Source organism: Myotis daubentonii, chromosome 3 (assembly GCF_963259705.1).
Source record: "Myotis daubentonii chromosome 3, mMyoDau2.1, whole genome shotgun sequence".
Lineage (NCBI taxonomy): Eukaryota > Metazoa > Chordata > Mammalia > Chiroptera > Vespertilionidae > Myotis > Myotis daubentonii.
Window position 1 is genome coordinate 201,947,609 of NC_081842.1, and position 22,810 is coordinate 201,970,418.

Consider the following 22,810-nt stretch of genomic DNA (forward strand, 5'->3'; position numbering starts at 1 on the left):
GGGCATGCAGGAGGCAGCGAATCAATGATTCCCCTCTCATCATTGATATTTCTATCTCTCTCTTCCTCTCCCTTCCTCTCTGAAATAAAAATATGTTTTAAAAAAGACAAGTGTGGACTCTACATGCTAGAAGATATCAATAATCAAGCAAAGAGCCCTGGCCGCGTGGCTCAGTCAGTTGAAGTGTCATCCCATATACCAAAAGTTGCAGATCCAGGGCACATACCTAAGTTTTGTTTTCAATTCCTGGTCAGCACCTATGGGAAGCAACCAACCATTCAATGTCTCTCTATCACATTGATGTTTCTCTCTCTCCCCCTTTCCCTCTCTAAAATCAATAAAAACAAATGCTCCAGTGAGAATCCTATATAATAAAAGGGTAAATAGCAAACTGACCCTAACAGCAGAAAGACTGGGAATGGTCACTATGACACACACTGACCACCAGGGGGCAGACGCTCAATGCAGGAGCTGCCCCCTGGTGGTCAGTGTGCTCCCACAGGGGGAGCTCTGCTCAGCCACAAGCCAGGCTGACGGCTGCCAGTACAGCGGTGGTGGTGGGAGCCTCTCCACCTCCTCAGCAGCACTAAGGATGCCCAACTGCAGCTAGGCCTGCTCCCCACTGGCAAGTGGACATCCCCCGAGGACTCCCGGGCTGCCAGAGGGCTGTCTGACTGCCAGCTTAGGCCCAATACCCCCCCGGCAAGCAGGCCTAAGCCAGCAGGTGGTCATCCCTTGAGGGGTCCCAGACTGTGAGAGAGCACAGGCCGAGCTGAGGGACCCTCCCGAGTGCACAAATTTTTGTGCACCGGGCCTCTAGTCCTATATAATAAACTAGAGGCCTGGTGCACAAAATTCGTGCACAGGGGGGGGGGGATTGTCCCTCAGTCCAGCCTGTACCCTCTCTAATCTGGGACCCCTTGGGGGATGTCTGACTGCCGGTTTAGGCCCGATCCCACCCTAAACTGGCAGTCAGACATCCTTCTCACAATACAGGACTGCTGGCTACTAACCGCTCACCTGCCTGCCAGCCTGATCGCACCCTAACTGCTCCCCTGCCGGCCTGACTGACGCCTAACTGCTCCCCTGCTGGCCTGATCGCCCCAACTGCCCTTCCCCTTCCAGCCAAATCGCCCCTAACTGCCCTCCCCTGCTGGCCTGATCTCGCCCCCAACTGCCCTCCCCTGCAGGCCTGGTCACCCCCAACTGTCTTCCCCTGCCAGCCAGATCGCCCCCAACTGCCCTCCCCTGCCGGCCAGATCACCCTCAACTGCCCTCAACAGCAGAAAGACTGGGAATGGTCACTATGACACACACTGACTACCAGGGGGCAGACGCTCAATGCAGGAGCTGCCCCCTGGTGGTCAGTGTACCCCCGGCTGGCCTGATCGCCCACAACTGCCCTCCCCTGCCGGCCATCTTGTGGTGACCATCTTGTGGTGACCATCTTGTGATGGCCATCTTGTGACGATGTGAGGGCAGCCATCTTGTGGCAACCATCTTGTGACGATGTCACGCAAGGGTGTTGCACGATGCCACCTAGGCTTTTATTATAGAGGATGCCTAATATGCTAAGTGTCTGGTCATCCACTCAACCAATCAAAGTGTAATATGCTAATGATGTGCTAAGGCCGCTCAACGGCTTGCTATGACATGCACTGACTACCAGGGGGCAGACAGTCAACCAGTCGACCAGTTGCTATGATGTGCACTGACCACCAAGGAGCAGTCAACCATTTGACCAGTTGCTAATGATGTGCACCTACCACCCGGGGGCAGACAGTCAACCAGTCGACCAGTTGCTATGATGTGCACTGACCACCAAGGGGCAGACACTCCAACCTGTAGGTTAGCTTGCTGCTGGGATCCGGCCGATCAAGACTGAGTGAGATGGGCCAGACATGCCCTGGAGCCCTCCCGCAGTCTCTCCCCAGCTGGCAAACCTCCTGTGTCCCTCCCTAGCCCTGATCAGCCCTAATTGTGCACCAGTGGGGTCCCTTGGCCTGGCCTGCGCCCTCTCACAATCCAGGACCCCCTCAGGGGATGTCGAAGAGCCAGTTTCAGCCTGATCCCGCAGGCCAGGCCGAGGGACCCCACTGATGCACGAATTCGTGCACCGGGACTCTAGTTAAAAAATAATAATAATAAGCAAAGAAGTAATATCAATATGGACAATAAATTAAGGAGCTTTGGACAAATAAAAAGGAAGTATATAATTTCACAGCATTTTTCACTTTTCAAGTGAAAGAGTCACATGAACAAAAATTCAAACTGCTAGATATTTTATACTTTCCTGAAAAGAACTTAGGTTCCAAGAGATTTGGCCTCTACTCACCCAGTCAATACAGAATATTAGGTCTGATCAAAAGAAACCTAAAGAGGCATTTTTAAAGCACAGTACTTCCCTTATATCCTTTAGTTCTTGTGACTCTGTCAGATATATTTATAAGTCTTCTGGAAGTAGTTGACACATATTCTATGTAGTAATCTTGACTGTGCTAATTTCCAGCTGGACTAACTGAATCCTTAATAATAACCTCACATGACTACATCTGTCCTAGAGATGGGCAGGGAGCCCTAGTCCCAAACTCAATATTAAGGAAGTGTGTCCCCCATCCTGTCTCAATTGTGAGGAAGCCTCAGCTTGGTTATCCAGAACCCTTCCAGGCAGAGCTCTTTGATCCTTTTAGCAGAGTCTCCAGAGTCCATCCCAGCCAAGGATAAATTGTCTTTGATACATCTCAGTTCAACAACTGAAAACCATTCACCATTCTAATCCACCTTCCTGCTTTAACCACTAATAGAGCACAGAATTTTAAAAACAGTCTAAATTCAAAGATATGCCAAATGGTACCCAAGTGAAATGAGATTACTGAAAAAGTATTAGAACTATTGAACCATCTTTCTAATGTTTACCATGCATTGCAAAAAAGAAACAAAGAAGGAGGTCTGGCCAATAGGAATCATTTGGGAGGAAAAAAAAATCTGTTTCTAAAGCATGGAATCCCATCCAAGATTACCATGACTTTTAAGGACATCAACACTCATGAGATTTGAAATTAAGAAACCCAAAGAACATTGGGGGTAAACACATAATACAATATACAGATCATGTATTATAGAACTACTAGAGGCCCCTCAGCCTGGCCTGCGGGGATCAGCTGAAACCAGCAGTACTACATCCCCCGAGGGATGTAGTAGTGCGCGAAAGCGGCAGGCGGCCGGGGAGTACCCCAACCCGGGGCCAGATGCTGCACCACTCCTGCTCATCCTGGCCTAGCTATGCCTGCCTCCACAGTCCCAGTCTGGATGAGGGAGGGGCGCGCAGGGAGAGTGTCCACGAGAGAGGCTTGCGCCCCTGCAGCTGTGCTCACCAGCCAGCCGTGAGCCTGGCATCTGGCACCTGTTGGTCAGCTAAGCGGCACTCCTGCTGTGGGAGCTCACTGACCACCAGAGGGCAGCTCCTGAGTTGAGCGTCTGCCCCCTGGTGGTCAGTGTGCATCATAGCTACCGGATAGTCATCCAGTCACTTAGGCTTTTATATATATAGATAACATCTAAAATCTATAATTTCACTAACTAATGTCACCCCAATAAATTCAATAAAAATTAAGAAAAAGGAAACACAAAAGAGAAATGAGGGGGAAATGCTACTGAAAAACACAATGTGCTTTCAGGTGGTTTCCTACCCCCTACCATCGACCGAAGTGGGTGTCTGCACCACACTTGTCTGCTGTCCTGGCACTGGAGCTCTTGCACTGCTGATCAGAAGATCAAATTTGGTACTTCTGCAGGTATTGGAGCAAACCTTGTCATGTTGGTAAAAATCAATCTGTCCGGAGTCCATCATTTTCCTGCACAAAAGGAGACAAGAAGTACCACTTCAGCCTGCACTTTGGAAACTAGTGAGTCTCCTCTATAGGTTAGTGAAACCTAATAGTATTAAAAGTCATTAGGTTGCAAAGATTCTAATTAGGACTATAAAATTTTCATTGGTCCTGCCCACATTTACAAGTACTCCTCTTCCCTCCCTAGTCTACTCATGAGTACTTTTTCTTTTATATCCCACTATCACTAAGCTTTAGATATACACTCCTGACAATAGCTAAGTTTCCCCACAGGATCTCAATGAAACAAAACCCAAAGGGGGAAAAGGACTACCTCATATCCAAGCACAATTAAGGAATGCCAAAACGGAATTAGAATTTTGTGATGAGATTCTGATGTGTTAGTACTCCTAGACCAGCAAGATCTGTTGTCTCTTTTGGAGACATAAAACTTCAGCATATTTCTTTCCTTAAAAAAAAAATTTGATAACTCTCCTATAAATACAAAACAAAGGTGATTATACTAAACCCCCACTATAAAATATCCTTAGAACTGAATTCACAAGACATTATGATAGTCCCTGAGCAAAACCAGGCAGTATTTTCATTACAGTAAGTATGTTATATTGCTACTTGTCTTTCACTAAAGATTTTTAAGGCATTCTTATTCCCTTTTACATTTGGGGAAAGTTGACATATGCTTGTTTTTCTGGGCAAATAAAATGGGCCAAGAACTACAAAAATGAAAGTTAAAGGTATTTCTATCTCCCCAATTTCATTTAACTACTGATTTCTGCATATAAATCATCTGTAATGATTTTTTCTTTGTTTCTGACTTAAAAAAATAGTATGTGAAGAAAAAATTAACATTTTTTTGTGAAAAATATAAAGAAAACAATTACCCTTTTTAAAAAATATCCCACAACACAGAGATCACATCAACATTTTGGTATATTTTCTTCTACTAAATTTTACATATGTAGAAGTTAGAGTGTCATGTGTACGTGTTTTAACACAATTAAAATCACACTGTTTAAAAAAAAATCACAGTTTAATTGATTTTATATTTTGTCTTCATTCTTACACATAAGCATTTTTATGTAAAAACTCTTTAGAAAAAAAAAACCTCTTTAGAAATATTTTAATGACTACATTGTATCCCACAATATACTCATATATATTTAGATGAGCCATAATTTACTTTACATATACCTATATTAAAGCAGACTAATTTTCTTAATAAATAATGTTGTAATGAACATATTTATGCTTGAATCTCTATAAGCCCTATGGATTTTTCTTAAGACAGAGTCTTTAAAAAGAATTAAAGACAAAGGGTAAGGTGTTGAAACATGAGGCTCTTGAAACATGTTCTGTGTGGAACTTTTAATTTTTAACCACATTTTTAAATTTTCTACCAAGAGGTGAGTACTCAAAGAATGAGCACTAATGTTAATCAACTAATGTTAATTTTCAGAGGGAAAAAAATTACAATAGGAAACTTGCTGCATAAAAGGGGGCATTGGAAGTAATAAGCATTCTGATTTTTATTTCAGTGGTACAGTGATGGCACGGATTGCATTCACTGTGCATCACTGGTACTTATTAATAGCACCCCTCTACTTTTACCAATTATCCCAGGATGTGCCGGTCAGCCTAAACTTTTCAGTGGTTGTCACGCTTCCTCAGCACCAGGCTTAGCCTGCCTATGCTTGGTGATCTCAAGTCAGTTGAAAGGTAAGTTCTTAACTATTAGAGCTCACCTGAGCATGATTCCCCCCAGACGAATAGCTCTCTTCCAGTCTTTTAGGGTGGACTTGCCAGCCAGATGAACAAAATGTTTGGGACTGATCAACTGATCATTGAACTAAAGTAAAAAGAAAAGTCCAAAATAATCCAATGTCAACTTAGGCAGGTCAGAGAAAAACTAAGAGACGATTCTACTTGTTATGTACAAAAAATACCCGATGACATCTTAAGTCATAACCTTGTATTATTTAGCCTTCTGCCCTATTGTACCAGAGAAGATGTCCTTCTCTGAGCACAGTGCCCTATCCTGGTACAAAGCTACAGATGACATTGGGAGCATCAGAGATTAATATACTAATTAGTGTTTAAAATCAATTTATAGCCTTGGCTGGTGTTGTTCAGTGGTGAGAGCCTCGACTCATGTACCAAATGGTCCTGGATTTGATTCCTGGTCAAGGGCACATAGATTGTGGGTTCACTCCCCACCCCGGATCTGGGTACCTGCAGGAGGCAACCAGTCGATGTGTCTCTCACATGGATGTTTCTCTCTCTCTCTCTCTCTCTCTCTCTCTCTCTCTCTCTCTCTCTCTCCCCCCTCCCTCCCTCCCCCCGCACCTCCCCCTGCCCCCAGATCCTTCCCTCCCTTCCACTCTCTCTGGAAAAAGCAATGGGAAAAAAAACCCTCAGTAAAGATTAACAAAACAAAACGAAATCCATTTATGCCATGAATCAGTAGATGGATCCAATGTCACAAAGGCTGTTTAAATAAACAAAGTGATCTATCTAGCCCTAATGACGTGATTCAGGATGTGGCAGAAAGAATAAGTACAATAGGAACCAATAGCACTGCAGAGCATCAAAACTATGTAATCTTGTCTGGCAGGCATGGCTCAATGGTTGAGTGCAGAAGGTCACGATTTGATTCTCGGTTGGGGCACATGCTGGGGTTGCAGGCTTGATCCCCAGTGTGGGGTATGTAGGAGGCAGCCGATTAATGATTCTCTCTCATTAATGATGTTTCTATCTCTTTCTCCCTCTCCCTTCCTCTCAGAAATAAACAAAAATATATTAAAAAAATACAAAACTATGTAATCTTTAATGAATCTAGGATCGTGCCACTGATGGTGACAACTATCTATGTGTATAGTTGTGGCTATCAATGGGGACAAAATAAGCAATAATTTCGACGCTGTACTCTCATGATTATGTATTTTTATTCAGTAATAATTTTCAGTAAACTCTACCATAATGCACACCAGGGTAAGGCATTGATAGAGCTGGAACTCCATTCATTCATTCAACAAATATTTATTGATAAATACACCAAGTACCATTCCTAAGTGCTGGGGATACACTGATGAACAAGATAGACAAATTCACACACAAAAAAGACAAGTTCTCAGCTCTCATGGAACTTGTATTTTTTTTTTGGTATTGATTTCAGAGAGAAAGGGAGAGATAGAAACATCAATAATGAGAGAATCAATCAGCTGCCTCCCGCACGCCCCCTACTGGGGATCAAGCCACAACCCGGGCATGTGCCCTTGACTGGACCTAGGACCCTCAAGCCATAGGCCAATGCTCTATCCACTGAGCCAAACTTTAATCCAGGTCCCATCAGAATAAAATTTTACTCCCAAGTTATTTTTATCTACTATGATGCAATGGGACTATAGCCACAAAATTAAAAATACTGGCATGGCCCTGGAAGGTTTGGCTCAGTGGATGAAGCATCGGCCTGTGGACTGAAGGGTCCTGAGTTCAATTCTGGTCAAGGGCATATGCCCAGGTTGTGGACCTGATCCCCATTAGGGGGTGTGCAGGAGGCAGCCGATCAATGATTCTCATCATTGATGTTTCTCTCTCTCCCTCTACCTTCCTCTCAGAAATCAATAAAAATATATTTTTAAAAAATACTGATATAGTGGAAAAGAGAGATTAGGCACTGAAACCATGCCCTTTGAAAACAAGGAGCCCCAAAATAGGTTCCAGCAAGGAGAAAAGGCAATTACCTTGACACATTTCACATTTATTCCTGGACATACAAACTTCTTCCAGAGAAGAATGGCTTTGCTCTCCCCACAAGTTATGGGGTAAGCAATTTCCATATCTTCATTTGCTTCTATAGTGCTTGCATCTGGAAATGGAAAAAAATATCAGTGATTTATTAAACACTCTTTTCCAAAGCTTAATTCAAAATCTTTAGTCTCCTGGTTCCTCTCAGGGGTTAACAATTTACATTAGCTGGTACTGTTTAGAAATCCTCTGGAAAAAGTTAGGCATAACAGCTGTCTTACTGAACTCCCACTATGCAACACTGTGCTATATGCTTTGATGTGCTTAATCTTATTTAGTTCTTGCAACAACCCTTGGAGATAGTGATTGTTTTCTGTTTTACATAACTGTAATGTGGGACTCCAAAAGGTAAAGCGACTTTCCCAAGGATACAGTCAAGAAATGAGAAAGTAGGCTCCAAACTTAGGTTTGCCTAATTTCAAAATTTCTTTCCACTGACTGCCTTCCACTGAACACCTTATCAGTCTTTATCAGCAATTTCCCTACTGACAAGAATCAACCTTGAGGCTCCAATTTATTTGTGGGATTTTTATAGATGAAAAATCTTTTTGCTTGACTTGTGTATCAGTGGTTGAGCCTCAACTTATGACCCAGGTCACGGTTTGGTTTCTGGTCGAGGCATATGCCTGGGTTGCAGGTTCGATCCCCCGTGGGGGATGTGCAGGAGGCAACCAATCAATGATTCTCTCTTATCATTGATGCTCTGTCTCTCTCCCTCTTCCTTCCTCTCTGAAATCAATAAAAAAAAAATTAAAAAATATTTTTAGCAACTCTAGCAATATGATGTTAAACAATCAACTGAAGGCTCTAACACCTTAGTCAGTGGTGTCTCTAGATCAGCAAGTTCTCAACCTGTGGGTTGCGACCCCACCCAAGTGGTGTGCAGAGGCTTTTGCATATGAATGACCTGGCCCTTTGCAATCTAAAATTACCTAACAAACTGCAGCTGGGTCAGAGAGACCCAGAACATCCAAAAGAAGGCCCAAGGCCTAAGACCATCAGAAAACACATATATAATTACATATTGTTTTTGTGATTAATCACTATGCTTTAATTATGTTCAATTTGTAACAAAGAAAATATATCCTGCATACCAGATATTTACATTACAATCCATAACAGTAGCAAAATTACAGTAGCAACAAAAATAATTTTATGGTTGGGGGTCACCACAACATGAGGAACTGTATTAAAGGGTCGCGGCATTAGGAAGGTTGAGAACCACTGCTCTAGATATACCACCATCAAATTGGTAGCTGCAGCATTGATAGGGCACACTGAGTTGGGTGAAAAAGGTACCAAGTCAAGAAATCTCAGCTAGGGAAACTAAGGTCAAATGTACTAGAATAACAAAGACTCACCAATCCCTTCTTCAATTTTGTGTATCGTGTGAGTTTCTACTGCCACAACTGCTGTGTTGTTCTCGGACCCAGCTTCATAAATCCTGTTGTAAAAGTGTCCATCGATAAACAAACTACATAAATCATGAAAAAATTAATATTCACAGCATGGGGGTTAAGAAATTTCTTTTAACCTATCTCAAAGGACTAAAATAAATATACTTTACAACTGTATGTAGTGCTTTGACTGTTCGCCATTGTTTTTAAACTCTAAGCTGCCCATGACTGCTTAGCAGCTACTACCAGGGAAATGAATCAACAACTTTCTGCACTTCAGAGCAAAGTTCCTCTTGCTACTTATTTACACCAGACTTTTCCCTTCATAACTTTAAAACCTCATGATAGAGAAACCAAGACGACGGCATAGGTAAATACCTGAAATTGCTGCCTCGCACAACCACTGCAAAAATACAACTAAAAGACAAAACGGACATCATCCAGAACCACAGGAAGGCTGGCTGAGTGGAAATTCTACAACTAGAAGGAAAGAGAAAAGCACACTGAGACTCAGAGGAGGTGCGGAAGTAAAGTACAGAGGTACGGAGGCGCACGCGGAAAAGGCTGGCAACTGAGGACGTGGTTGTCTTTTTCAATCTGGAGGGAGTCTCAAGCTCCCGACTGCTCTGAACTCCAGTTCCGGGCGAGTCTCTGGGGACCCAGACTCATACTGGGAGAAACTGGACTGTCTGGCATTGGGCAGAACTCGAGGGCGGCTTTCTCTCAGAGGTGCTTGCAGCGATTACTGATTACCGTGGGACACTGAGACCCAGGGCCTCTGAGGGCAGGGCTGAGGACCAGCCATATCTGTTTGCTACGCCCTGTTGATTCCCTGAGACCCCGCCCCGCCCAAGCTGCAGCAGAGGCTTTTGCATATGAATGACCTATAATTGGTCATTCATATGCAATCTAAAATTACCTAACAAACTGCAGCTGGGTCAGAAAGACCCAGAACATCCAAAAGAAGGCCCAAGGCCCCACAGCAGCTTGCATTGCTTCACAGCTGGGCCTCATCTGGGCACCTCCAAACCCCAAACAAAGAAGAGGAATCTGCAGATCTCTCCGTAGCTCCTGCTGGGTAGCCTCAGGCAGAGGCTAAATTAGCACCACCTTAGATCCAAGAGCCTGTGTGCCCAGTGGTCAGAGTGGGACTATCCAGATTACAAATCTGAGGATCCATAAGGGACACACTCAGGGGGCAGACTCAGTGAGCACCAAAGCCCCACTGAAGCAAGTCTTGCCCCAAAAGGGTGTCTCCTGCATAGAAGTTCTCCCACCGTAAACACAGCTGATTCTCACAGCCAACTGGCCTGGAGGTCAATTCCTCCCAGTGATACCTACGACAAACAAGGCTCAACTACAACAAGACTGTGCACAAAGCCCACAAAGGGGTGCACCAAGAGTGTCCACCTCAGGGAATTGGGGAGGCTGAGCCACTGGGCCCTATAGGACACCTAGCACACAAAGCCACTCTATCAACACAGCAAAGCATAAAAAATGCGGAGACAAAGAAACAGGTCCCAAATGACAGAAATGGAGGAAAGCAAAATACAGGATATAGAGTTCAAAACCACACTTCTAAGGTTTTTCAAGAATTTTCTAGAAACCACCGATAAATTTAGTGAGACCCTCAAGAAATCTAGTGAGACCCTCGAGGATATGAAAAAGGACCCACTAGAAATTAAGCATACACTGACTGAAATAAAGAATATTATACAGAGATCCAACAGCAGACTAGAGGATTGCAAGAATCAAGTCAAAGATATGAAATTCAAAGAAGCAAAAAAACACCCAACCAGAAAAACAAAAAGAAAAAAGAATCCAAAAATATGAAGATAGTATAAGGAGCCTCTGGGACAACTTCAAGCATACCAACATTTGAATTATGGGGGTGCCAGAAGATGAGAGAGAGCAAGATATTGAAAACCTATATGAAGAAATAATGACAGAAAACGTCCCCTACCTGGTGAAAGAAATAGACTTACAAGTCCAGGAAGCGCAGAGAACCCCAAACAAAAGGAATCCAAAGAGGACCACACCAAGACACATCATAATTAAAATGCCAAGAGAAAAAGACAAAGAGAGAATCTTAAAAGCAGCAAGAGAAAAACAGTTAGTTACCTACAAGGGAGTACCCATACAACTGTCAGCTGATTTCTCAATAGAAACTATGCAGGCCAGAAGGGAGTGGCAAGAATATTCAAAGTAATGAATAGCAAGAACCTACAACCAAGATTACTTTATCCAGCAAAGCTATCATTCAGAATTGAAGGTCAGATAAAGAGCTTCACAGATAAGAAAAAGCTAAAGGAGTTCATCACCACCAAACCAGTATTATATGAAATGCTGAAAGGTATCCTCTAAGAAGAGGAAGAAGAAGAAAAAGGTAAAGATACAAATTATGAACAAGTACATATCTATCAACAAGTGAATCTAAAAATCAAGTGAATAAATAATCTGATGAACAGAATAAACTGGTGAATATAATAGAATCAGGGGCATAGAAAGGGAACGGACTGACAATTCTCGGGAGAAAGGGGCGTGGGGGGTGCGGGAAGAGACTGGACAAAAATCATACACCTATGGATGAGGACAGTGATGGAGGGGTAAGGGCAGAGGGTGGGTTGGGAACCGGGTGGAGGGGAGCTATGGGGGGATAAAAGAGGAACAACTGTAATAATCTGAACAATAAAGATTTAATTAAAATAAAACAACAACAACAACAAAAAACCCTCATGATAGCCCAGCCAGTGTGGCTCAGTGGTTAAGTGTCAACCCATGAACCAAGAGGTCACTGGTTTGAGTCCCAGTAAGGGCACATGCTGGGTTGTGGGCTCAATCCCCAGTAGGGGGCATACAGGAGGCAGCCGATCAATGTTCCTCTCTTATTGATGTTTCTATCTCTATATCCTTCTCCCTAAAATAATCAGTAAAAAAATAAATTTTAAAAAACACTCATGAGATAAAGTGTTTCTTCAAGTATAATAAGGTTAAGTCATAGTAAAGAATTATTCTAACAAAACTAAAAAGTAATACTGCTGGACAGTTCAAAAAGCAAATGTTGAGCATAGAAGTTGATGGCCCTTGTTGGAATCTAGGCACTGAAGTATTTTTAAGCACTTCAGCATGTTTTAAAGCATCATAACCAAACTATTGACATGAGCAGAGTATAGTGAAAATAAGTAAGAGACAGACTATGCCCAAAGTGACTAGCAATAACTAGAGGTACCACTTAGGGAAAGTGTCTTTCTAAAATGTTTCTAACAAATAAGCTCAAAATTACCTAATAGGATTCAGCAATGTCCTTTAATTTCTATAATAAACCTAATGTGTTAATTATTGCATCCTGCTACTTAAGAGCACCTCCTGAATAATCTCCTTTGCATCAGGGATTACCCAGCCCATAGTTAAACCCCTAGCACAGACCTCCCTTCTGAATTTCACACCAGAAGTTAACTGATAAATGAATATATACATTTGTATGTCCCATAGGACTTTGTTCAATTCGTTATGTCTAAAACAAGCAAGTTCTCTTCCCTCTCTCATTTCCCAAACTACTCTTCTTCCTATACTCCCTATTCTTGTGATGACACCACCTAAAATACCAGAGCCTAAGAGAAAAGCCTGGGAATTACATTAGATTCCTCCCTTTCCTCTCCCTCAACTTACACACGGTCAGTCACCAAATCCAGCCAGATGCATCTTTAACACTAGCCATCCTCCCTATCTCTGCTTCTACTGATACTGCATTCAGGCTGCATAACTGTTAGTCTGAACATCTCTCCTTGCAGCTACCTGACCTTCTATATTCCCACAAGCATAATCATGTAACTCTCTCCTTAAAACCCTTTAAGAACCTTTGCCAGTTTGGCTCAGTGGATAGAGCATTGGCCTGAGAACCAAAGGGTCCCAGGTTCAATTCTGGTCAAGGGCACATGCCCAGGTTGCTGGCTCGATCCCCAGTAGGGGGTGTGCAGGAGGCAGCCAATCAATTATTCTCTCATCATTGATGTTTCTATCTCTCTTTCTCTGGGAAATCAATAAAAATATATATCTATTTTAAAAGTTACATGTGGGCATATTTTAAAACCAATGTAGTGTTATTCTGTTTTGGGGTATTTTTTTATATATTTTTTTTATTGATTTCAGAGAGGAAGGGAGAGGGGGAGAGAGATAGAAACATCAATGATGAGAGAGAATCATAGATAGGCTTCCTCCTGCACACCCCACACTGGGGATCAAGCCCACAACCCAGGCATGTGCCCTGACCAGGAATCAAACCGTGACCTCCAGTTTCATAGGTCGAGACTTAACCACTAAGCCATGCCCGGGGGGGGGGGGGGGGAGCAGGGGGTTGTTTTGTTTTATTTTATTTTATAGAGAGGAATAAGGAGAGGGAGTGGGAGAGGAAGACAGTTGGGGATGGGAGAAACATCAATGTGAGAGAGAAACATCAATTGGTTGCCTATCATATGCACCCCACCAGAGACTGAACCTGAAGCCTAGGTATGTGCCCTAACCAGGAATTGAACACACAAGCTTTTGGTGTACAGAACGGACGCTCCAACCAACTGAGCTACTGGCCAGGATTAGTGCTATTCTGAAAGAATCATCTTAGACACTTGTTAGGTTCTATGTATTTCTATAGAGAGACTATTACCAGACACTCTACTTTTGCTTCATAATATACTTCTGAAAATGAAAATATGTACATAATAAATACTTGAAAAAGTATAAAATGTGATATATGTAAAAGGTAAAAAAGACAAAAAATGTTCTACATATTGAAATAAAAAATATTTATATAAAATCTGTAATCAGCCCTAACTGGTTTGGCTCAGTGGATAGAGCGTCGGCCTGTGGACTGAAAGGTCCCAGGTTTGATTCCGGTCAAGGGCATGTACCTTGGTTGCGGGCACATCCCCAGTAGGGGGTGTGCAGGAGGCAGCTGTTCGATGTTTCTCTCTTATCGATGTTTCTAACTCTCTATCCCTCTCCCTTCCTCTCTATAAAAAAATCAATAAAATATATTTAAAAAATAAATAAATAAAATAAAATCTGTAATCATTTCTTGCCTTTTGTATATAGTCTTTACCAATATATTCCCCAAAATTCATACATGTTCTTTGATTGTTTCTTTCCTTCATATTTGAACCTGAAGCCAATTAGGTTAAGCGTAACTGAGGCTGAAGACTAATACCTGATGATTTCCATCTTTGTCTCAAGTGTATTAAACTTATGAGACCTGTACTTCTTATCACTAGTATCAGTATATTTTTCCCCCACTCATCTTTATAAAATGGAGCTAAAGAACAATAAATATTCAAATAATTAAAAAACATAGTTCGAAAGCTCGATCAGCGTGGCTCAGTAGTTGAGTGTCGACCTGTGAACCAGGAGGTCATGGTTCGATTCCTGGTCAGGGCACATGCACAAGCTGCGGGCTCCATCCCCAGCAAGGGGTGTGCAGGAGGCAGCTGATCAATGATTCTCTCTCATCATTGATGTTTCTATCTCTCTCTCCCTCTTCCTTCCTCTGTGAAAAAAAATAAAGAAAGAACATTAAAAAACAAACATAGTTGCCGAAACTGGTTTGGCTCAGTGGATGGAGCGTTGGCCTGTGGACTGGGGGGTCCCGGGTTCAATTCCGGTCAGGGGCATGTGCCTGGGTTGCGGGCACATCCCCAGTGGGAGGTGTGCAGGAGGCAGCTGATCGATGTTTCTCTCTCATCGATGTTTCTAGCTCTCTGTCTCTCTCCCTTCCTCTCTGTAAAAAATCAATAAAATATATTAAAAACAAACAAACAAACAAAAAAACAAAACAAACAAACATAGTTCGAGAAATCAACTGAGCATCAATTGTCAGGCATTTCAAAATGCAGTCCTTCAAATGTTTATTCACAAGCTCATATACTAAAATTCAGTATAAACAGTGGATTGGAGTCAATATACATTATACAAAGATGCCTATCTGATCAAGCAATGAGGTTTCCAGAAAAGGCAATATAATTTAGAAAATAAGAGACAGACAAAAAGAAAAAATGTGGAACTAAATCTTCAAAAGAATTAAGTCTCTAAGCCAGGGGTCCTCAAACTATGGCCCACGGGCCACATGCGGCTGCCAAAAACATTTATCCGGCCCGCTGGGTGTTTTTGCCGCCGCTGCCTGTCCTGCTTAGCAGCCGACTCGTCCCGGGCCCGCAGTGCGCATATGTAGAATGTCTGAGGGACAGTGAACTGGCCCCCTGTTTTAAAAGTTTGAGGACCTCTGCTAAGCAATAGAGAAGCTTTTTCTGTCTTTAGTAGGAATAAGACCAGTGACAACTGGAGCACTTTTTAGAAAAATTTTTATAAGAATTTATTTGAACCTGACTGGAATGGCTTAGTGGTTGAGCGTCAACCTATGAACTAGGAGGTCTCAGTTCAATTCCCACTCTGGGTATATGATGAGGTTGCGGGCTTGATCCCCAGTAGGGGTTGTGCAGGAGGCAGCTGATCAATGATTCTCTCTCATCATTGATGTTTCCTATCTCTCTCTCCCTCTTCCTTCCTTTTTAAAATCAATAAAAATGTATTATATATTAAAAAAAATTTATTTGAGCCAAATTGACAACATGCTGGAGAGCAAGATTTCAAATGTTCCTTGGAGCACTTTGGAAAGATAGAAATAATGACTCCATATGAAAAATAAAGCTGGCTACAACTAAAGGACCTACTCTTTAATTCTTCATCATGTACCAAAGGGTAACAACTACTAGTATGCATATGTGTAACAGATAAAATTCCCACAAAAGAGAATTTGAATAAGCATACATAATCTGTTGGTGCCAAAAAAATTTAAATCACTCTATTATCTCTATGTCAGGAATATGTATCAACTTTCCCTTATAGATCCTAGAATATTTCCTCATGCTTAACAATATTCAGAAATGTCAGCAAACTATGGTTATATTTTTAAAACTAAAAAGTCCTTATCTTACAGATACATACTAATGTATGGGATTTGCTTTAAAAAAATTCAGGAGTAGGTGGATGTAGAGATGAATAAGACTGGCCATGTGTTGATGATTGTTGAAGCTGAGTATGGGTGCTTACACTATAGTATTTTCTTTATTTTTGTGTAAATTTGAAATTTCTATACTAAAATGCTTTTAAAATTACCAAGAGAGGTTGATTGCCTTTTCCAGAAGTGTTTAAGACAAGGTACACTATTTAGATGATTAGGATTGGATTATATGTTTGCACAAGAACATTGTAAATCATATGAAGAATCTTTCATACATTCCCCAAGATAAAATAACTACCCTTCCTTTCTCTCTAGATGCAATTCTTTTCTTTTTCTTATGCAATTCTTATTTAACCTTCAAGACCACAGACCATTTTTTAAAACTTATTTCTTCAAATTCATAGCGGTCCCCTGAATCGAAAGTACTTCCTAACCATGCCATTCAGCACTTCTTAGATTTTGCCATATAAGTTATCTCTTTACCTATATACTAGAGGCCCAGTGCACGAAATCGTGCATGGTTAGGGTCCCTAGGCCTGGCCAGCGATCAGGGCTGATCAGGGCCTTTGTTCCCCCAGCTACCAGCTGCCGGCTGCGGCCTTCATTCATTCCGCGCTGCCCCCTGGCGGTCACTGTACATCATAGCAAGCAGTCAAACTCCTGGTCAGTCGAACTCCCGAGGGGGCAATTTGCATATTAACCTTTTATTATATACTAGAGGCCCGGTGCACGAAATTCGTGCACTGGGGGGGGGGGGGGTTCCCTCAGCCCAGCCTGCCCCTCTCACAGTCTGGGAGCCCTCAGTGGATGTCCTACTGATGGCCACAGTTTGGCAGCAGAGGCTCGGAGCAGGTGTCCTGTGTGTGTGTGTCTGTCTGCTAGGGCCTGCCCCCAGCCGCGCCACGTAGGCTCGAAGCAGTTGCCGTGTGTGTGTGTGTGTGTGTGTGTGTGTGTGTGTGTGTGTGTCTCCACACTGGGGGTCTGCCCCCAGCCACATTGGAGGCTCAGAGCAGGCACTGTGTGTGTGTGTGTGTGTGTGTGTGTGTGTGTCTGCTGGGGGCCTGCCCCCAGCCACACCATGGAGGCTTGGAGCAGGAGCCCCTCTATGTTTATCTCTCAGGCTCCTGGCCTCCACTGCATATTGAGCTATGGCCAGGATGGGGGTGCTGCTTGCAAGCCGGGCTTTCCTGCTCCCGGATTGCCATGGCGACCGGGGAGCAGGCCCAGCTGGGGGTTGCCCACAGGCCAGGCTTGCTTTCCTGCTCCCAGATCCTCATGGCGACCGGGGAGAAGGCACAACTGGGGGCTGCCCGCAGGCCAGGCTTGCTTTCCCGCTCATGGATCAGCCCCAGCTGGGGGCTACCCTCAGGCCAGGCTTGCTTTCCTGCTCCCGGATCAGGCGCAGCTGGGGGCTGCCTACAGGCCGCACTTTTCTACTTACCGATGGCCGGATCACCACAGCGACCCAGGGCACAGCGGCACTTTCCTGCTCTCCAATAGTCATAGGGTCCAGGCTGGGGGCGGGGCTTAGCAGTGTGGGGCTTAGGTGGCACGGGGGTCCCTGCTGGGGGCTCAGGTGGCACACAGGGGTCCCGGCTGGGGGCGGGGCTTATGCCCCACTGCCCAGGGCTGCACATGGGGCCCGGATGGCAGCTCGGGCTGTCCAGCCCTGCCTGTAGTATAGGATAGAGGCCTGGTGCATGGGTGGGGGCCGGCTGGTTTGCCCTGAAAGTGTCCCAGATCAGGGTGGGGGTCCCGCTTGGGTGCCTGGCCAGTCGGGGTGAGGGCCTGAGGGCCTTTTTCAGGCTGGAGGTCAACTTAAGCTCCCAGCCTCTCCTTTTTTTCTTTTTTTTTTTTTTATTCTGGGATTTATTTACCTTCTATAGCTGTCACTGGAGCTGAGAGCCGGCTCCAGCTCTGAGGGCTGAAAGCAGGTTCTGGGTCTGTTTGGCTTCTATAATTGAAACTCTGTTGCCATCACAGCAGCTCTAAGCTCTGAGGCCTGGCTGGCTGAAAGTAGGTTTCTGGAGCTTGTTTAGCTTCTATAATTGCAACACAGTTGCTTAGCGTGCAGCTCAGAGCTGGGCTGCGGCAGTCGGGGAACCTTGGCTTCCTCCATCGCTAGAGCAAGCAAGCCTCCTGTTTGCTTCAGCTGCGTGGCTGCTGGCCGCCATCTTGGTTGGCAGTTAATTTGCATATCCTGCTGATTAGCCAATGGGAAGGGTGTCAGGGTTATGGTCAATTTGCATGTTTCTCTTTTATTAGATAGGACTAGAGGCCCAGTGAATGACATTCTTGCACAGTGGCGGGGGGTGGGGAGGTGCGCAAGGGGGTCCTCAGCCCGGCCTGCGCCCTCTCGCATTCCAGGACCCCTTGGGTGATGTCTGCTGAGGGGTCCTTAGCGGTGCTACAGAGGCAGGAGAGGCTCCTGTCACTGCCGCTTCACTCCCCAGCTGTGACCCCAGCTTCTGGCTGAGCGGCACTCCCCCTGTGGGAGCACACTGACCACCAGGGGGCAGCTCTTGTGTTGAGCGTCTGCCCCCTGGTGGTCAGTGCATGTCATAGTGACCAGTCGTTCCACCGTTTGGTCTATTTGCATATTAGCCTTTTATTATATAGGATAGGATATGTATTTTTGGTTTGTGCAGCTAGACTGCAAGCTCTATGGTAATGGTAACAATGTGTTATATTTCTTCCAACACCTTTATAATAAAAATATATAGTATAAAAATAGGTAGTTAATGCCAGTTGCTTCAGTGACCCCACTTCTAGGAATATATCCTAAGAAGCCTGAAACACCAATCAGAAAGAATATATGCACCCCTATGTTCACAGCAGCATTATTTACAATAGCTAAGATCTGGAAACAGCCAAGTGCCCATCAATGGAAAACTATGCAGCTGTAAAAAAGAAGGATCTCTTACCCTTTGAGACAGCATGGAGGGACCTGGAGAGAACTTTGCTAAGTGAAATAAGTCCATCAGAGAAAGACAAGTATCACATGATCTCATTTATATGTGAACTCTAATAAACAAAATAAACTGACCGAAAAAAATAGACCCAGAGACATTGAAGCATGCAACAGACTAACATATTTCTGAGGGAATTGGGGTGGGGAGAGATTAATCAAAGAACTTATATACACACTAGAGGCCCGGGGCACAAAATTCGTGCACCGGGGTAGAGGGGTCCCTCGGCCTGGCCTGCATCCTCTTGCAATCCGGAACCCCTCGGGGGATGTCAGGCCTAAACCAGCAGTCGGACATCCCTCTCGCAATCCGGAACGCTGCATGCACCAGTGACCATACTTTTCATACAGGTGAAAGGCATCTTACTGTTGTATGGGCAGCTACATTTTTTTGCCTTGATTATAAAAAGTAGTATATAACATGATCCTTCTGAGGCAGTAGTACCATTTTCCCTATCTTATGGGTGGAAAAACTGAAGCAGAGAGAAGTTAAGTAGTTGGCTTTGTCACATAGTTATAAGTATCAGAATCAGGGCTGACCACAAAATGTGCAAGCCACAGTCCATGCATGTCATCGCTGCATCATCCTGTTTTTTTTTCAGTGTTAGAGTAGCCTTGCCAAGTTTTAATTTTTAAACCTAAGAGACTGTTCCCAATATATAGAGTAGGGTCCCTAGGCCTGGCCAGTGATCAGGGCCATCTGTGGGGTGACGGGAGGGCAGGGTGACCAGGGGGGCCCCCACTGGCACTTGCCTTGGCTGGCAGCCTGGCGCCGCGCACTCACTGGCCCCGCCCCCTATCACCACAGCCGGTCGCCTCCCTCTGGGAGAGGGGGACAGACACTCAATTGAACATCTGCCCTCTGGTGGTCAGTGTGTGTCATAGCAACCTGTCGTTCTGCCACTTTGTTCCACCGTTTGGTTGATTTGCATATTAGGGTTTTATTATATAGGATATGCATATATGCATAACCCAGGGACACAGACAATAGTGGGGTGAAGACCTGGGGAGGGAGACAGTCAATGTGGGGGGAAGAGGATACCTGCAATACTTTCAACAATAAAGATAAATTTTTTTAAAAAAGGACACACACAGAAAAAAAAGAATAGTTAATATACTTTTTATTTTAATAGATTAAGCTTGATAATTTGTCCACCCATGACAGTTCAGAGAACTTCTAATAGGAATACTTTTATAGTTGCCTTGCCTAATCTCCTTTGACTCTAACTACACTGTCTTTTGGTAAACATGTACCAGGGCCCTGTACTAAACAGTATGGATAAATAAAATAAGGGAGCCATGTAACTTACCCTCAAAAAGCTAACAGTGGAAAAGAGGGGGAAAGATAAGGAAATAGCTAATTGTAATAAGTACTGAAATGACAAATATAGCACTCATTACATTATTATAGAGATGATAATTTGGCCAACTCTGAGATTAACTTGCCTGTACTAAGCAAGCATAAGTTATAATTTCCCCACTCTTTAAACTTCTCCAACTTTTCAGAATATCATTAGTCACTTACCCTTGTTGCACAGGCTGTAACTGCAAGATCACTTGGGTTTTAGTGTCTTCAGGGTTCTCCCCATCATTTCCTTCAGTGGGTACCACAACCACATCCCCCACTGGGACACTCACTTCTGCATTAGCCATCTTTCACATGAAGTCAGATAGCTGAAGCTGCTGTCAGAAACAAGAAGCACCAGTAACTTCGTCTGGTTTAAAAAGATGGCAACCATAGGAAAGGAAAACCAAGATAACTACCAGATCCAAGGGCACTGTGGAGATTATGGTTCTCTGAAAAGGATGGGAACGTGAGATGGGGCTGACATAGGCTCTGATCATTCTAGAAATATCTCAGTATTCACTTGCTGTTGTAGGCTTTCCTAAATATGAATGATTCATTCAATGGCATCTCTATCAGCTCTACAAGCTCCTAAGAACCAATTGTATATATCACTTTCCACCTCCAATGTTTAGTGACATTTTAAGTTGATAACTTAAAATCAGTGATGCTGGAAGTATATACACCACAGAAATTGGCAAGCACTACAAATCAGAATGTGTGTTTTTCCTAGGGAGCTGGTTTATAGCACACCACTAGTTCCATCCCAAATAGCAAACTGCTAGAAAGTAGGAATAGGAATCTATTTTTTTTAAATATATTTTTATTGATTTCAGAGAGGAAGGGAGAGGGAGAGATAGAAACATCAATGAAGAGACAGAATCACTGATTGGCTGCCTCCTGCACGCCCCCTACTGGGGATCAAGCCTGCAACCCAGGAATGTGCCCTTAACCAGAATGGAACCTGGGACCCTTCAGTCCGTAGCCCAACACTCTATCCACTGAGCCAAACCAGCTAGGGCTGGAATCTATTTTCTTTGCAACCAGCCATTATACTTCATCAAGTGCTCTATCTTTTGTTGAGTACTTAATAAGTATGTGCTGCCCTACCTGATTTGGCTCAGTGGATAGAGCGTCAGCCTGTGGACTAAAAGTCCTGGGTTCAATTCCAGTCAAGGGCACATGCCTGGGTTGTGGGTTTGATCCCCAATACGGGGTGTGCAGGAGGCAGCCAATCAATGATTCTCATCACTGATGTTTCTATCTCTCTCTCCCTGTCCCTTCCTCTCTAAAATCAATAAAAATGTGGTTTTTTAAATAAGTATTTGCTGACTAACTGAACTAAGCTTATAAGAAGGAAAAGATAACTTGCAGTGTGTAGTTGTTTAATAAATGCTGAATCCAATTTGATGACCTCTAGAACATTTTTTTTTTTTTTTGGTGCCCTCTCTGAAGCTAGAACTTCTAAATATCTTTCTGCCTCGGACTGAATGGAGAAATAATCTCACCTGATATCTCCCTTGCAGAACTGTTGAGGAGACCAGTGTCCAGCACCACATGCTCCTCAACTCTAAAGTAACTCAAAGCATTGTCCCAGCCTTAATGAAAACTCAGAGGGCCACAGGATATTCTGCAGTTAGTCTTCACAGTTGAAAAGGAGAGAGTAATTTAAGAGAAAATGAATAGGAGGACTGTATTTACTTAGACACGTAGGTGAGGATGACTAGGGCTGTGCTGAATGGAGCAGGCACACAATGGATGCAAGTTTGAATATGTAACTGGTAGTCAGATGATTGAAACTGTATTTCAGCTCTGCCACAGCATTTGTTTGCCTGTAATACACATCCTTAAGCATTGTACTCAGTCTATTTGACCCCAAAATACTTTTCCAGTCTTATCTGTAACTCTAATACCCTAAGAATCCTAAACTCCAGCCATACCAACAACCCACTGTATTCTGAACATATAATATGAACTTTCAGGTTTTTATACTTTGTTATTCCTTAAGTCCAAAACTCCTTTCTCCTTCTCTCCTTCCCCTTTCAGGCCCAGTTGAAAGATCACTCCTCCACATAGTCATTGACAAACCATTTTCTTTTCTGAAGTGCCTCAAAATTTGGTTTGTAGCTGTCCTCTAGTATTTACCACCCTGTGTCGTGTATTGCAGTTAATTGAATGGGCATCTATACTCATAACCATACCGTACTGTCAGGACACAGGCTATTTATATATAAAAATAATTTTCTCTCTCACAGACCTGTTCATCATAGACACTGACATAGATTGGTTCAATCAATGTTTGTATTTGACCTACTTTTGTATTTGAAAATTCCTCATATCCGACTTACACTTCTGCCCTTTACGATCTCACATTTAACTTTTATACCTGAATTTTACACCTTCTATATCCAAAAGTCTCCTAAAATACCTTTTGGCACCTTA

The 22,810-nt window shown here is 43.5% G+C and overlaps 1 protein-coding gene across 9 annotated transcripts in view; it reads right to left on the reverse strand.

The window, feature by feature from the left end:
* GMEB1 (glucocorticoid modulatory element binding protein 1) overlaps nucleotides 1–22,810 on the reverse strand; it is a 38,228-nt gene that overhangs the window by 10,719 nt on the left and 4,699 nt on the right. For 2 of the 9 annotated variants that reach the window (XM_059690535.1, XM_059690537.1), the window contains exons 2-6: nucleotides 20,549–20,706; nucleotides 9,014–9,126; nucleotides 7,589–7,713; nucleotides 5,591–5,694; nucleotides 3,697–3,854 (exon numbers count right to left, since the gene is read on the reverse strand). In XM_059690535.1, coding sequence (XP_059546518.1) covers nucleotides 3,697–3,854; nucleotides 5,591–5,694; nucleotides 7,589–7,713; nucleotides 9,014–9,126; nucleotides 20,549–20,676 — 628 coding nt within the window. In that variant the 5' untranslated portion in view covers nucleotides 20,677–20,706. Of the gene's footprint in view, nucleotides 1–3,696; nucleotides 3,855–5,590; nucleotides 5,695–7,588; nucleotides 7,714–9,013; nucleotides 9,127–19,202; nucleotides 19,358–20,548; nucleotides 20,707–22,069; nucleotides 22,201–22,810 lie in introns of those variants that run through there. The other 7 variants (XM_059690536.1, XM_059690540.1, XM_059690539.1 and 4 more) reach the window with 6 other exon arrangements.